This window comes from Canis lupus, chromosome 22 (assembly GCF_048164855.1).
Source record: "Canis lupus baileyi chromosome 22, mCanLup2.hap1, whole genome shotgun sequence".
In the NCBI taxonomy this organism is placed as follows: Eukaryota; Metazoa; Chordata; class Mammalia; order Carnivora; family Canidae; genus Canis; species Canis lupus.
In genome coordinates, this window is record NC_132859.1 from 23,128,660 (window position 1) to 23,144,065 (window position 15,406).

General features: G+C 32.7%; 1 protein-coding gene across 7 annotated transcripts in view; it reads right to left on the reverse strand.

Annotated features, from left to right (window-relative positions):
- The window catches only part of DNAJC13 (DnaJ heat shock protein family (Hsp40) member C13), a 117,439-nt gene that overhangs the window by 49,196 nt on the left and 52,837 nt on the right, over positions 1 to 15,406 (reverse strand). For 6 of the 7 annotated variants that reach the window (XR_012014919.1, XM_072792750.1, XM_072792748.1 and 3 more), the window contains 10 exons: positions 13,793 to 13,914; positions 11,595 to 11,670; positions 11,240 to 11,335; positions 10,286 to 10,429; positions 6,963 to 6,977; positions 6,304 to 6,386; positions 4,855 to 5,008; positions 1,999 to 2,102; positions 1,753 to 1,912; positions 446 to 508 (listed from right to left, as the gene is read on the reverse strand). Coding sequence is in view for 6 of the 7 variants with exons in the window: in XM_072792750.1 (XP_072648851.1) it covers positions 446 to 508; positions 1,753 to 1,912; positions 1,999 to 2,102; positions 4,855 to 5,008; positions 6,304 to 6,386; positions 6,963 to 6,977; positions 10,286 to 10,429; positions 11,240 to 11,335; positions 11,595 to 11,670; positions 13,793 to 13,914 (1,017 nt within the window). In the remaining variant the exon portion in view is untranslated. The remainder of the gene's footprint in view (positions 1 to 445; positions 509 to 1,752; positions 1,913 to 1,998; positions 2,103 to 4,854; positions 5,009 to 6,303; positions 6,387 to 6,962; positions 6,978 to 10,285; positions 10,430 to 11,239; positions 11,336 to 11,594; positions 11,671 to 13,792; positions 13,915 to 15,406) is intronic. The other variant, XM_072792752.1, reaches the window with a different exon arrangement.

Consider the following 15,406-nt stretch of genomic DNA (forward strand, 5'->3'; position numbering starts at 1 on the left):
AGGAGAATATGAAGAGCTAAAGTGACTCTCTAGTTTATCTTGAAATTACTTATCATCAAAATGTATGCTGAAAAAAAAAAAATGTATGCTGAATAAATTAAAAACTTTCCATTTTATGTCAAACATTTATTTTACTTAAAGTCCAATCCTAAAGAGTCCTTAAAGTAAAATCAGCTATTGGTTTCATCCCTCATTATTCTTCCTTTAGAATATTATTATTATTAATTTATTCAGTATCTGTAACAGTAGGACAGAATGTACAGAGACTATCTGGCAAAAAATTTTCACTCCAGAAGTTGACAGCACACAGAGATTTCTGATCTAAAAGGAGAAGATAAGAAAAGAATCATGTCTGGATAATTAACTCAAGCTGTAATAATTTTTTTGTTATATACTCATGTGATTTATTTGGAAATAGCTGCCTGCTTAAGCAAAAATACTGTACCTTATTAAGGATCAACTTGTTAAGGAAGAGGATCAACCGATCTCGTTCAAGTTTATCTGTGCACTATTGAAAAAAATGAGAATTTAGTCAGAAGTGAAAAATACAAATTAAGATATTATCATTGATGGACAAAATCAATGCCACCAATAAGAAATAATGTCACCTTTTAAACAGCAAGAACATGAGAGAAAACAGTCAATTATTATAATTCTTCAATGTCCTGCATTCTCTGCAATTTTATATAACTTGTCTAATTTCCCTCGAAAAGCATATATATTAAAAGTCAACAACAGATTACTTTAGTATATAGCTTTAAGTACATAAAAATTGAAACCAATAAAAGAATTGCCCCAAATGACACTTCTCAATTAATATTCTAAAGAATTATTAATGATGTTTCATACAAATAACATCATGCAGAACACAAGAAGGAAACTTATATTTGTCTAAAAAATACAAAGGCTATGCTATAAGTACTCTGGTTCACTGGAATAACAGTAAATTAAAATTCAATAGTACAATCTGGCCTAACAGTAATTAATAAGGATTTTCATCTGGTTATGTTATTTCCTAAGGCATGTTTTATAACCTTATCTAGCATCAGTTTTCTAATCTATAAAGCATGACTAACAGTTAAGATAATTATAACAAGCACTGATGGCCATTTAAAAATTGGTGAATGGTTCTAAGGCAGTTCACTGACATTCAAATTGTTAAATTTAAGAGGAATAATATAAGCACAAGTGAAAGAACAAAGTATATACACTGCAACAAATAGGTTACACTCAAATTTGAGCTGCACAATAGATGAATGGGTCAATATGTTCTTTCCCCCAGGCAAGCTCAAGTGTTAAAGGACAAACTTCCTAAAATGTGCTAACTCAAGGTTCTCTTTTTTGGGGTATCACTGTAGTTCTAAAGTTTTATTATCTTCACAATTTTAAATTTAATATGCTAGCATGATTTAAGATTTTTCTAAAGTGGAAACCAAATGTACATACAAAATAGTCACTACTTCTTTTACACACCTGTCCAGCTCATCCATACTTAAAGATTGGTAAATAGGTCGCTAAAGTCATTCAAAAGCAGCAACTGAAAAAAATAAACTGACATGGACAAATACTAACCCAGCAGTCATTTTCCTACTCATCTAACTTAGAATTAATCAAGTATAAGGTAAACTACAAAAAAACTCATGCAGAACGTTACAGTAACAATGTAATCAAACAGAATTTATATTCATTTTTGAAAATTTAACAAGTATGCCAAATGCACTATCTAATAGTTTCCTTAAATGATATTCTTACCCTCTCTAACATTCCAATGATATATCTCGTATCTGTAAAAGGTCCTATTTCTTCATGACATCTGCCATAAACAATAGCAAGGGCTTGTAAACATAAACACTTCATGTTTACTTTTGGGGTGAGCAGGAAACGATGATAGAGCTCATTGAAAAATTCATATCTAGATTTTAAAAAAAAGTTCACAACAGAATTAGCCATGAAACTAACAGTGAAAACAAATATAACAAGATATGAAAAATAGCTTACGATCTCTTAATTGATCCACTTTCTTCATTCTCATCTTCCTCCAATAGTAATCTCAGGTAATAGTCTCCTATTTTGATTTCCTCTGCCAGGCACTCATATTTAACCTTTGTTAATAAATGCACATTAGAGTATTTTAGTTTACAAGAAGGTTTTGGCAGTTTCCACATAATCACTTCTTAAATTCTGTTTAGAGCTTTTTTCTTTCTTGGTAAGACCATCTTTAGTAGAAAAAAATTCATCATTTCTTAAAATATCTAGCAATTCATTATTATTAATATAACTTACTATTTTATTTTAGTTAAATGTTAAAGAGTTGAAATTACATACCAATTGTATGAATGTAAATCTTGCTGATAACTTTCACAGGACTATATTGTACTAATAAGGGTGAAGGGAAAGAAGGCTCAAACACTGTTAAGAGAATCTGTTTCACTCCCTTCTCACAACCAACTATGGAGTAAGTTGATCCTGCACATACACAGTTTGTGCAATTCACACAAGCTACCTCAGGATTTCCCTCATCTCCCAACACATGAACTGCACTTTATGGTGTATTTTTATTTATTCATTCTCTGCATGTCAAATTACCCAAGAATACAAAGGAGGTGATAGATGAAGGAGTGGTCCATGATGATCAGGGGATATGGTAACACCATGACCTTTTGACCTGTACTCAGGCTACTTGTCTAAAGTAAAGATTTGCAAGCAATTGTAAAAAGGAATTTCCTACTGGCCAAATTATTAAAATTCATTTTCCAAAGCCTAAAAAAACTAATTTCTAAAAATATGAACTATATAAAATCAAATATATATGTGTGTGTGTGTGTGTGTATCCATTTCACTTTATAAACTGAGCATTCAATTCATTCAACTTTTATTAAACAGATACTGTGTGTGCTATGCACTGTTCTAGTCAAGGATACAGCAATAAACAAACGTAAAAATTACTGTCCTTATAGGAATAGCAGATAAAAAAGTAAAACATACATGGTAGCTAGGTGGTAGGTAAGTGCCATGGAATGAAATAAAGCAGGGAAAAGGGAGAGGGAGAGAGAGAATGTAGGGAGTTGTATGTATATACAAAGAGGGCTGTGTTTTTAAAGATTTATTTATTCATTTTTAGAGAGAGAGAATATAGCAGTAGGAGGAGGTGGAGAGGGAGAGCAAGAGAGATAATCTCAAGCAGGCTCCCTGCTCAGTGCGGAGCCTGATGCAGGTCTCAATCTCACAACTCAGAGATTATGACCTCAACTGAAATCAAGAGTCAGATGCTTAACTAATTGAGCCAACCTGATACCCCTGAGGGCTCCATATTTAAACAGTGGCCAGGGAGGGCCTATCCAGATGATAATATTCAGTTAAAAACCTGAAGGAAGAAACAAGTTCTGAGACTAATCTAGGGGAGAAGAATATTCTAGCAAGTAGAGAAAGACCTTAGGTCAAGAACCTGAATTTGGTGTTTCCAGGGAAGTCAGTGTTGCTGGAGCAAGAGTAAAAGGGTGAGTAGTAAAACATGAGATTAAAGAAAGAATGCTTAGGGCTAGGGGGTACACCAACCTTGTAAGCCATCTGAAGAACCCAAGAACCCAGGCTTTTTCAAAATGAAATGGGAAGTGATAGAAGCACAAAAGGGCTCTGAGCACAGAAATAACACTATCTACTTTAACAAGATCATAATGCTATGTTGGTAACAGATTAAAGGGAGACGAGTGGGTAGCAGAGATATTGCTACAGCCCCACAGAGAGAAGATGGTCCGGTTCTGGATAAATTTTGAAAGTGTACTGAATAGGATTTGTTGACAAACTTGATTTGGGATATAAGAGAAAAGAGGACTTCAAGGGTTTTGACTAAAAAATAAGGAGAAGCCATTATCTAAGATCAGAAAAGACTGCAAGAAAAGCAGGTTTGGGAGAAGAACAAGGGCACAGTTTTAGAGCTCCAGTTGCTTATTGGGTATCCAATTATAAGATAAAAGTATGAGGTCTCGGAAAGAAAATCTGAGATAAAAATCTGGAAGTCACCAGCAAACAAAAAATGGTCATGAGGCAATGAATATAAATGAGAAGTCCAAGATCCTTTGGGCCAGTTTAGCAGTTGAGAAAAAAAGAAAAATGAAGCAAAGGAGGAGTGCACAGTGAAGGAGGAGAAAAATCCAGGAGAACATAGACTCCCAAAATCAAAGCAAAGGAAGTTTTTTGAAGAGGAGGGAATGAGCACAAGCAAATCGTTGTATTCTGCAAATGCAGTTGGATTAAAGATCAAAGCCTACAGGGTCAGGAGTATGCTTAAATTAAAAACTGTTATGAGAGCTTACAGCACACACACACACACACACACACACACACACACACGGTTATCTACTGCCAACATTTTTTTTAACCAACATGTTTCTTTTTTTTTAACCAGCATGTTTCCTGATCTTATTTTGTTGTTCTTCACATCAATATTTTACTAGAAAAGCAAAATATGATCACATTCAGAATCAAACTACCACAAAAAAAAAAAATTAAACAAGGTGTAAGTACAAGGAAAAAGGTAGAACTAGCTGTATTTCAATGGAGGAAAAAAAACCTAAGGAAGAAAAACTAAGCGAAGAACAGATCTAGAAAGCATGGGATCAAATTCATTAAAACTCCTATACGATCTCAGATACAAAACCCAGTTACTTAACATAATGCATTTTTAATTTTTGTCTCAGATAAATGCTAAGGTTTTCTAATATTTCTAATATTTCCTCCACAAAATTAAGAAGGAAAGGTAAAAATGTTATATAACCACAAATCTTTTAAAAACACTCCACAAATAATATGTACTTTCAAAAAGAAAAAACTAATATTACAAAAAGCAAACTTTACCTCAAATTCATGATGGTTCCAGGAGATCACATTAGCACTACCAAGCTCTCTATCAATATTAAATGCTCTCATTTCAGATTCAAGACTATCTCTCAGTTCTTCTCGTGTTTTGAAATTCCAAATTAGGTTTGACTTGGCATGATCCTGACCAAACCTATAGGTATAATTAGAAAATAGTAGAAAGGAGTAAACATTAAAAAAAAATCTATAAATACACCTTATACATTTTTAAATAAGAAAACACTGGAATAAACTTCAGCAAGTGTAAATAAAATCTCTGTAAATTTAGTAGAATGTACAATTCTATAAGGTAGAATCTTAGTGATAGATAAGAGTTGTACACTATAAAATTCTTTAACCTTTTCTGTATGTTTGAAAGTTTTCAAAATAAAATGCTAAGGGAAAAAAAATGAACCCAAACCACAAAACAAATCTGTGTGGATTTCAAAACAAGGAACTGATACTTCAATTTCAATATTTATTGCTAGTATAAATTCCAGTCAGAGAATAATTACTATTAGATATTAAATTTCAGGTTGGGGATAAGAATTTCTGAACTATGCACCTGGATGTAAAGTGTGTAGGATGAGCAACATTGTAGATTAGAATGTTACAAACTACCTAAGAATACAGCTATACTGCCGTGTTCTGATTGATATTTGTAAAACATCTTCCTTTTATTCCTGAATAATTTAACTACTGTAATAAATTTGGACACAGGTCTGAACTGGAGGTGGATGGGCATAATATCCTTTCATTTTCATTCTGCAACACTCCTACAAAGTCTAATGTCAAAGTTCCAAGAAAGTTCTAGGGGAGACAACATAATCCTAAGGAAGAAAATCAGTATTTTTAAGGCTATACTATATACTATATTTATACTACACAATTTAAAAGTACTGTGGGAAGTTTCCAAAACACTTGTTTTCCTTTATAAGTTACGGTATAATTAATATGTCAGCTTCCAGAATAAGCACTGTAAATTATCCCCCAAAATTTAGCAAATCCTCAAAATGTTTCAAAGTCTTCTTATGTGCATATGTCTGTGTGTGTTTGTGGTGGAGAACGGTGGGCAGGGGCAGTAGATGGAGAAGAGGTAAACAGATCAGAAAGCTGGAAAAGTCTGTTAGGCCAGCTAAGCTTGATACCCATTTCCCACAAGTCTCCTTATGTTTTCATCATTTATCTCTTTAAAGTAATCAGCTGAAAGCCTTAATAAAAAATTAAAAGTAACTTTAGCTCCTCAGACTACCAATACTGTACTATAAAAGATATTAATATTATGGAAACATTGTTAATCATACCAATCTTAACAGTTACAGTTCTTGACCTCGGTAGTGTAAAAATACCCATTGCATAAAGCGTTAGTTTCAGACAAGAAAAACCTATTATGATTGCTCTAATGGCAATGCCAAATTTAACTTGTTGGAAAAGAGGCTTTATGTTTACCTATAATAGAAGAGATCCCAATTTGCTTCTATTTTTATTCTTTGTCTTCTCTTTCGAAGAACTACTGGCTTTTGATTTATATTCTGGAAAAAACAATAAGACTTCATAGTGCTCAATCTGGGGCTATCAAATAGGCTCAGTCAGAAAATCATCACTTTATCAGTGATACAAAACGTTTTCTCTATCAAATTTTGGCAGAAACAAATTAATGAAGCAAAATCTATAAAGTGTGAATATAAAATTATATCACAATGTAATAAATAGGCACTAGCAGATATTTCTACAGTGTTGTTGAAGCATTTTCCATGTAGCCTACAGTTATTGTTTTAACACCAAATTTTGTTACAGTTTATAATGACGACTGATAAAATTTATAACGATCAAAAACAGTGACTTGTTTTAAACATTTACATTACATGCAGTTAATACACAACTCATGGGACAACAAATGCAAAATATTATAGGCTATTAAACTGCTACCAAAGCCATAAGGAGCAAGTATAAATTGAAACAGCTAATGGATAAGAAATATGAATCTACAATCAGACACATGTGAGGTGAGATTTGAATTTAATTTATTAGACAAAGAATCTCAAAGACAACTCCACATGCCAGGCACTTGAATGCATTTCACACATGTAGCAGGGACTTAAACTCACCATATTGTTTCTGTCCTGAATTTAATTGTAAAAAGGAAAAAATGAAAAAGTTTTAAATAAAAATAAAAGAGTGAGTCTGTATGTGTTACGCTGCATCTATCATACGAATTCCACAAGGATGTCACCAATATAAATCATCTTCACTTTAAGACAGAGATCCACCTGCTTCTCTAAGTCTATGACTCAAATTTTAGGCAGTCATAAACCTATTTGAGAATTCAAAGAAAGCTATGGCCCCTATTCTAGAGAAAGACATATACACAAGGCTTATAACTAACTGGAGGTGAAGAGTTCAAAGATTTCTGGAAGTCTATATACATGGGCTGGCAATGAGGAATCTCTGCTCCAGGTCAAACCTGTAAATATGGCAAAACATTAAAATTCTGATCCTCAATGTGACAGAACCAAAAAGTAGAAAGTAATAGAGAGTAAAGCACAGAAGTCTATAACTTAATTAAAGAAGTGAAATTATATAAAATAAAGCACAATAAATAGAAAGAATAAAGGCTGAGTAGTAAATTTTAAAAAGTAAATACTGTTTGAAACATGAAACCTATTGGTTACATAAGGAGAGTTTTAATGATAAAACTTTCTCTAAAACTTCTAATTAAAAAGCACTTTCTTCAATTTCTCCGGCCCTCAGGACAAAAAGCTAGGAGTCTAGACTAGTGAAAATGTAAATGCTACACACAAAAAGGACAACCAGTTCTCCATAAACAGAGTTCACACTTAGGCTAAAACCCCTAACTAGTTAAATTCCTCAACTAAAATAACAAAATAAGTAAAAAGCAATTTTATACATTAGTCGAAGGTTATTATTAATCAAACACAGAACATTAGCTACAAATGAAATTGACTTAAAAACATTCTGATTAAAATATTTTGATTATATAAGAAATGCAGTTCCTTTCAAGGCTAGCCAGTTAATCTTGATAATGGTTAGTTTTCAGACTAGCTAAAGCACATGATCATTCCATATTTGGGTGTTAATATTTCTACAAATAAAATAGTCCCAAAGATTATTCACTGTTTCTTAAAGAAATTAATGTTAAAAATAGTAGTACAGTAAAAATAATCTCTTTATTACCTAAAGAGTTTCTTGACCAGCGTATCTTTTGGCATCATTACCTGCTCAATGTTTTAGATAACACCCACATATATGAAACAGACCAATAAGACATTATTGCTATTAAAAAGCATTATTTTCCTCTGAATTATTTTCTTTAAACAGCATATATTATCCACATTTATAGCTAAAATAGCTTTGTGTTCAAACTTATGCTGGATAAATGTTACATATGAAATTGGAATCCAAAAACTTACTTCAGTTAGATAATTATATCCAACAGCTTGAAAACTATTATTTTAGAAATGGGCTTAATTACTTGAAGTCAGCGGCTCATACTTTTAATAACTGAAAATCAGATCATATCTGTAGATTTTTGATTACTCGAATGTTTCAGGAATATTATAATGAACAGACATGTATATAGTGCTGCTATATTATTATTATTTTTTAAGAGAGAGCGTGCGTGAGTGATCGAGCAGGGAGTGGGGGAGAAGGAGAGAGAGAATCTTAAGCAGGCTCCCTACTCAGCACAGAGCCTAATGCAGGGCTTGATCTCACTACCCAGAGATGATGACTTAAGCTGAAATCAAGAACTGGAGGCTTAACCGACTGAGCCACCCAGCCATCCCTATTATTTCCTTGCTTTTACATAAAAGCAGCCCTCCAGAATAGAGAAGGGAAGTACTGTTATTTTGATTTTATGAAAGAGGAAATAACACTCTGAAAACTTGTAACTTGTCTTAAACAATAAAACTAGTCTCAGATATAGGTCAAACAGTTCAGGGCAGCCCCAGTGGCGCGGCGGTTTAGCGCCGCCTGCAGCCCGGGGTGTGATCCTGGGGACCCAGGATCGAGTCTCACATCGGGCTCTCTGTATGATGCCTGCTTCTCCCTCTGCCTGTGTCTCTGCCTTTCTCTCTCTGTCTCTATGAATAAATAAATAAAATCTTAAAAAAAAAGTTCAAAGTGCAATATCTCTTCACTATCCTAGCCATTTAGAAAGCATATCTAGTGATTCTTTATATTGCACATATTACTCATACAGTTCAGCATAAACTCCTTATGCTCAAATTCTACAGAACTGAATTTTGGTCTCAATTTCAGATACCACATGACTATAATTCTTCTGTGGCACCTGATGTCTACATTTAAATGTTCTAGCTTTCTTCAATTTCCCCGGCCCTCAAGACAAAAAGCTAGGAGTCTAGACTAGTGAAAATGTAAATGCTACACACAAAAAGGACAACCAGTTCTAGCTTTCTTCAATTTAGGTATTTTATATAAAACTGAATATAAAATTCCACCCTTAAGTTTTCCTTCATAGCTTTTCAGTTTCCATACTAATTTATTCATAGATGTTTCTTTCCTTCTTTTTCTGAATTTTATTTTATAGCTATAAAAATAAAGGTGCTCTTGTTTAGCAAGAGGGAGAGAGAGAATCTTAAGCAGGCTCCACACTCAGCACAGAGCCTAATGCAGGGCTTGATCTCACTACCCAGAGATGATGACTTAAGTTGAAATCAAGAATTGGAGGCTTAACAGATAAGAAACCTGCTTGGTGAGGTATTTATATTATTTTCTTTGTATAAAGAAATAGCTACCATTAAGTAAAGAGACGGTTTAAGAGAAAGAATGTAAGTGTGGTCAACAAAAATGGTGAGATCAAGTCAACTTTTATTGATTTAACCACTGCACATTTTATCCTAGACACAAGAATACACATTACTGAATTAGGTTCTATTGATCATACTACATGCTAAGGAACAAGAGACTAAAATGGTTTTTGATCTGACCTTGATTTAAGGAGCTAATACTGAAAAAAGTAAGTACATACAGTATATTTAATTTAAAAATGTGAATCTTATTACCAAAACACCTATCTGGCTAGCTCTGAATAAAAATGCTAAACAAGAAGAGCACCTTTATTTTTATAGCTATAAAATAAAATTCAGAAAAAGAAGGAAAGAAACATCTATGAATAAATTAGTATGGAAACCGAAAACCTATGAAGGAAAACTTATGGGTGGAATTTTATATTCAATTTTATATAAAATACCTAACTAAAATCCTATCAATGATTCATAAAACTATGAATTAAGAAAAATTTATATAAAAATATGAATCAGAATTAGGTGACATTTCTTCATATGTTCAGTCAGAAATATCTGACTACCATCTCTGTGAACTGCAACAATGAAAGCAAACCTACAATATACAGAAGTGCTAGAAGCGTGGAAGCAGATTTTATTTTTACCTCTTTTTGTGCAATGCCCATCCTATCCCTCCAGTGCATCAACACAAGATCTACTTTTTCTTTGGCAAATTTTTCAACTTCTTTAGCAGCTTTTCCAGCTAGTCTTTGCCACTCTGGAACTTTATTAAATTTTCCATACTGATCCTGTAAAATAATGTTAAAATCCATTATACTCCTGTTTGCAAATTTATTTTTAAAATCTAAGTAAAGCTGAGTCACACTATTTATTTTACATGATAAAATACATACTGGATGTTGGGGGCTCAGTGAAGAAACAAAGTGAAAATTTCTACAATAAATTATACTTTTGTCCAAGAAATCTTAACTTTTCTGCTTAAGTTTCAAGATGATTCCTACGTGAGAGATGGTAAGATGTGAATGGGAAATGGGTGTAAATAGAAAAATGGAGTGAGGAAAGGAAAAGAACACATATAAGACATTATTACAATGGTGTATCTTGAAAGATGTTTAAGTAATTTTCTCAGAGATAGCCCAATCTTAATAATAAACATAGTTTTTATTTAAAAAAAAAAAAAAGTCCTACCCTAAGTTAATTTTTTCACTGTTGGCCCCTTCTAACCAACATTTATCAATCACACATTATTTGTAAAATATCACATTATACGTATGAATATACTTTAAAAAAAATCCATTCCTGAAAGTGCCAACAAGCTGAGTTAAGGGAAACAAAACATACAAGATTACTATTATTTATAATATTAGATTGTGGTGATGGTTTTATAACCCTATAAATATACTAAAAATTACTGAATTGTACACTTAAAACAGGTGAATTATACGGGATGTAAATTTTACCTCAATAAAACTGTTACTAATAATACTACTTTTGGTACTACTATTCAATATACAGTAAATTCTTGGCTTATTTTTGGTATGTATTAGAAAGATTATTCTTTTCAACCTGAAAAGACACTTAGGACAATAATTATTTACCATTGCTATTTTCACATTATCTCTAACATGCATCCGATCAGCATCCTTCTCAGGAACTGGATCTGAGCTGTCCAAGTATGCCAGCAAGCCTGGCGGCTAAAAGCAAACACACACAAAACATAAAATCCATTTTCAAAACAACTGTGCAAAAGAAAATCTGGCTTTCAAAACCTAATTAAATACTATGATTTAAGCTAGTAAGGTTAGCATTTATTATGTGGTAACTCCTTTGATAAGCATCTTTTAAATAAAAAACAAGCAAAAACTAAAAACATCCTTTAACAGTATAAACTCACTCAATGAAATTTTATTGGGCAAGAATACATAAATCTTCTTGGTCATTGAACTGACTTACCAAAATGCGTTTCAACAAGTTTGTTGCAGTTGCATTATCAGCTGTCCAGAGTCCCACTAAATGTCTACTTAGCTGTCTGAAAAAAGCAGACGTTGAGAAAGGTTTGCTGCTTTATCTCAGCTAGAACAGAAAGGAATTTTTAAGAACAAAATATCACATAAGAAATATGGCTACAGCAAAGAAATCATTCTGATGTTAAATATTTAAAGTTAGTATTCTGATGTGGAGAGGTGTAGGAGATAGTAATTAAAAATATTGCTAATATTCTAGAATCTTCTCTGAATCAAAATGCTTCCCTGATAAACTAATTTTCAATGGACTTGAACATGAAGAAGTAGGTTTTTATTTCATTTAAAGAGGGAAAATAAATGAAACACTTAGACTTGATGATACGATTAGTTTGTATAACAAGTCCTGATATAGTGAGCATATAGCATTCTGGCATTCTTTGGAATTCTGAACATGAGCAAAACTCAATAACTATGTTCTAATATAATCTTTCTGGCAAAGTCAGAGATAGAAAATATTTTAAGTTGTGGAGTCTGGAGAAAGACTTAAAGCACTTAAAGCAAATTATTTTACTCATGCCACTTTAGAGGTAAAAGCACATTCTGGTTCAAAGTGAAGAATATAAATATAAGATCCATGTTGAGTCTATGATTTAGTCATTTATTAATTTTAACCCTCACGATATGTTCCTCAAGAGCAGAGAATATATTTTATTCACTGTTGACCCTTCTGTGCTTTGGTAGGAATGCAAATTGCCATTTGCTACAGGAAGGAGTATGAAATCTGTGAGAAAAATAACCAAACCTACAGACATATGTATTTACACAGGTTACATTCCCAGAAGAAAAGTCTAAAAACCCAAATTATGTATACTCTGTTCTATCACAAAAAAAAAAAAAAAAAAAAAAAGAACACGACTAAAACTGTTCATTTCGATGTCTATTTGGAAATTCAGTACTACTGAAACAATCATAATTTCTTCCACGTGCATTGGATAGGTATCATTTATCAGGGATTCCTGAAAAGGCTTTAAGTAGGGACAAATGGGATAACATTTTATAATAGCGATCTGCATAAAGCAATGCAAATGAAAAGTGGCAACTTATAAGCAGACAGCTTTTCAATAAATACTGTCACTGATCACAGTAAGGGATGTAACTGATTATTTAATAAAGAGGAACACAATAAGCAAACGTCTAACTTGGGGGTTTAACAGAGTAAGATGTCAAACACTGCCTATTTTAATGAAAGATGGTATCTACTATCACTAATAAGTACACCAAGGAAATCATCTTTCTTTTATTTTTGTCCTCTCAGGCAACACAAAAGACTACTTTTGTGGCCATCATCTGTTAAGTTGAGGGATGCAGACTGCCTCTTATAATAGCACAAAGAGCAGAAAACTACTGGCAAGGAGGCATACTATGACATCCAATAACTGGATATAGGTGACAAAAAAAGGAAATTCATGATATAACGAAGTAAACCTAAGTCAGCAATTTGTGTGATCATTTAAAAAGTCTGAAGAACATGATTAAAAATATTTATGATATCCTTTTTCTTAAACTGAGTCATGAGTCATAGTATGCTAAGGATATTTGAAGGGTCACACATCAGAAATCAAAGAAAGATTAAAAGGGATGGAATTCACATGGCCTGGAATAAATGAACAGATTTATGTGCTTCCTTATATTTGAAGGATTACTATAAAAAAAGACAATTTACCAAAGGAGAACTTGCTTAACTACAAGAGATTGAGGATACCTAGGACAGTTAGATAAGGTTTTCTGGATTCTTAAGAGTACCTAACTGACCAAAGATATTTAAAAATTGATATGATGGTCCACAGAAAATAAAAGGAGAAAAATCCTGGGCATGTGGTTCTAGTTCCATAAGCTTCTAGGCACTCTTTTCCATGTTCCAGTCCCATGACTATGGGTATAGAGCCGTAACAGGATAGTGAGGGGAAAAAAGCAAACAGTTTTGTTTCCCCTCCCCAAGCTCTCCAGGGGGGAGGGGCAATCATCATCTAGGCACAATCTTTCTTCTATAAGAAAAGGAAAAGAACTAGGTGAATCAGAAGAAAATGAAACATTTGCATAATCTGAACACTTACTCAGTTTGTTTTATATAATATCTAAATCCATTTTATAAGCAAGTTCATTTATAGCAAATTAAATTTAACCTACCTATTAGTAAGCATCCTTTGATCTGAGCTTATTGTAAACATCGCAGTATGCAAGTGTCGAGGTAAGGCACCTTCACTTAGGGCAAGCTCCTGCATTTTTGTAGCAATTTCTTTGTCACCTTCCTTTGGAAAAAGGGTAAGATGATCCCTAAAGCAGCAATCTAGAACAAGCTATCCTAATTTTATAACACCTCTAGGTAAAATAATTATGTAGTATACAATGTCATAAAAATTTGAAATGCAACTTAATTACCCAAAAATAACCCAGGTGATACAAGTAATTTTAAAAATATTATTTGCCTATGAAATGAGGTTTTAAATGTTTACAGATACATTTTATGAATTATGCTTTGCTTAACTTAGCATTAAAATTAGGTTCATTCTCTGAGTTATATCAGCCAATGAAAGGCAAAGGCGACTCAGGGAAATCAGCAATTCCTACCAAAGGCATCTGCAAACCTGGCTTGCTTTTATTATTAACAATATAATTTTCATGGTGAACATGGTTCTTCATTTTTTTTTAAAAGAAGATATAGTAAGTTGGGATAGTTTTTTATCCTGATTTTACTTTGCTTATATGGACTCACTTTGGCAATAGAGTTAAGATAGATAGGACTACTAGTCAAAGGTCATCAGAGAACTATGAAATATAAGCAGTGTGATATTCAAGACAGCCTACTAATAAGCAAAAATGCTCACAATGTTAGTGAAAAATAGTACAAGTATATGGTACAACTGAATATGTAGTATATATACAAATTTCACATAGTGTGAATATGTACATATATCATTCTGACAGTAGTATCAATACAAATATATACATAGCAAGTACATATATATAGACACACACACACCGTTAGTACAGATACATATATAACTTTGAACATTGCACAATCTGAGGGAAAATTTACCAAAATGGTAGTAATAGTAGTTATCTCTGGATGATAAAAATATCAATGACTTATTGTATTTGTTCCTTGAATTTTTTTCTGTAAACACCAGTGTTTATTCAAAGATTATATACTGCTTTTACAATCAGAAAAAACAATTTAAGATACCTGCTAGGATTTCAGGATAAATAAAGCCACCTCTAGTCACTGGCTATCCGTCTAACATGTGTGGCTTGTTATTGAACCCCAAAGTCTACTTCGGTTATACCTGGCCCTTCAGAAATACTTCTGAATGAACAGCAATATATTGGAGGAGCAGGGTCAGGAATACACTTTTTTTTGGTCTCACGGTCTTACTTGCCCTTGGCTACCACCAGCTGTGTGAGAGATAACATTACTTACTTTGGAAGCTAGAACCCATTTGCTAGAGGAAGAAAATTGGCCTTATCTGTAAATACATACTAAAAATGCTTAAAAAACCTTTGATGTGTATTGCCTAATTTTTAAACACCTATTTACGAGTATACTAATTCTGTGCATTTTGTTTTAGCCAAATGTTATATTTATAAGCTACAATCACTGAGTTTTTTGATAAAAGGGGCAAATACTCTTACATTTTATCCAAATTACAACTATGACAACAACAAAAAGAATCCAAAGCCATTTGGACTGATGTCATTATAAACATCCAGTATGCAATTTGATGTTCATAGCCATGATTTTAT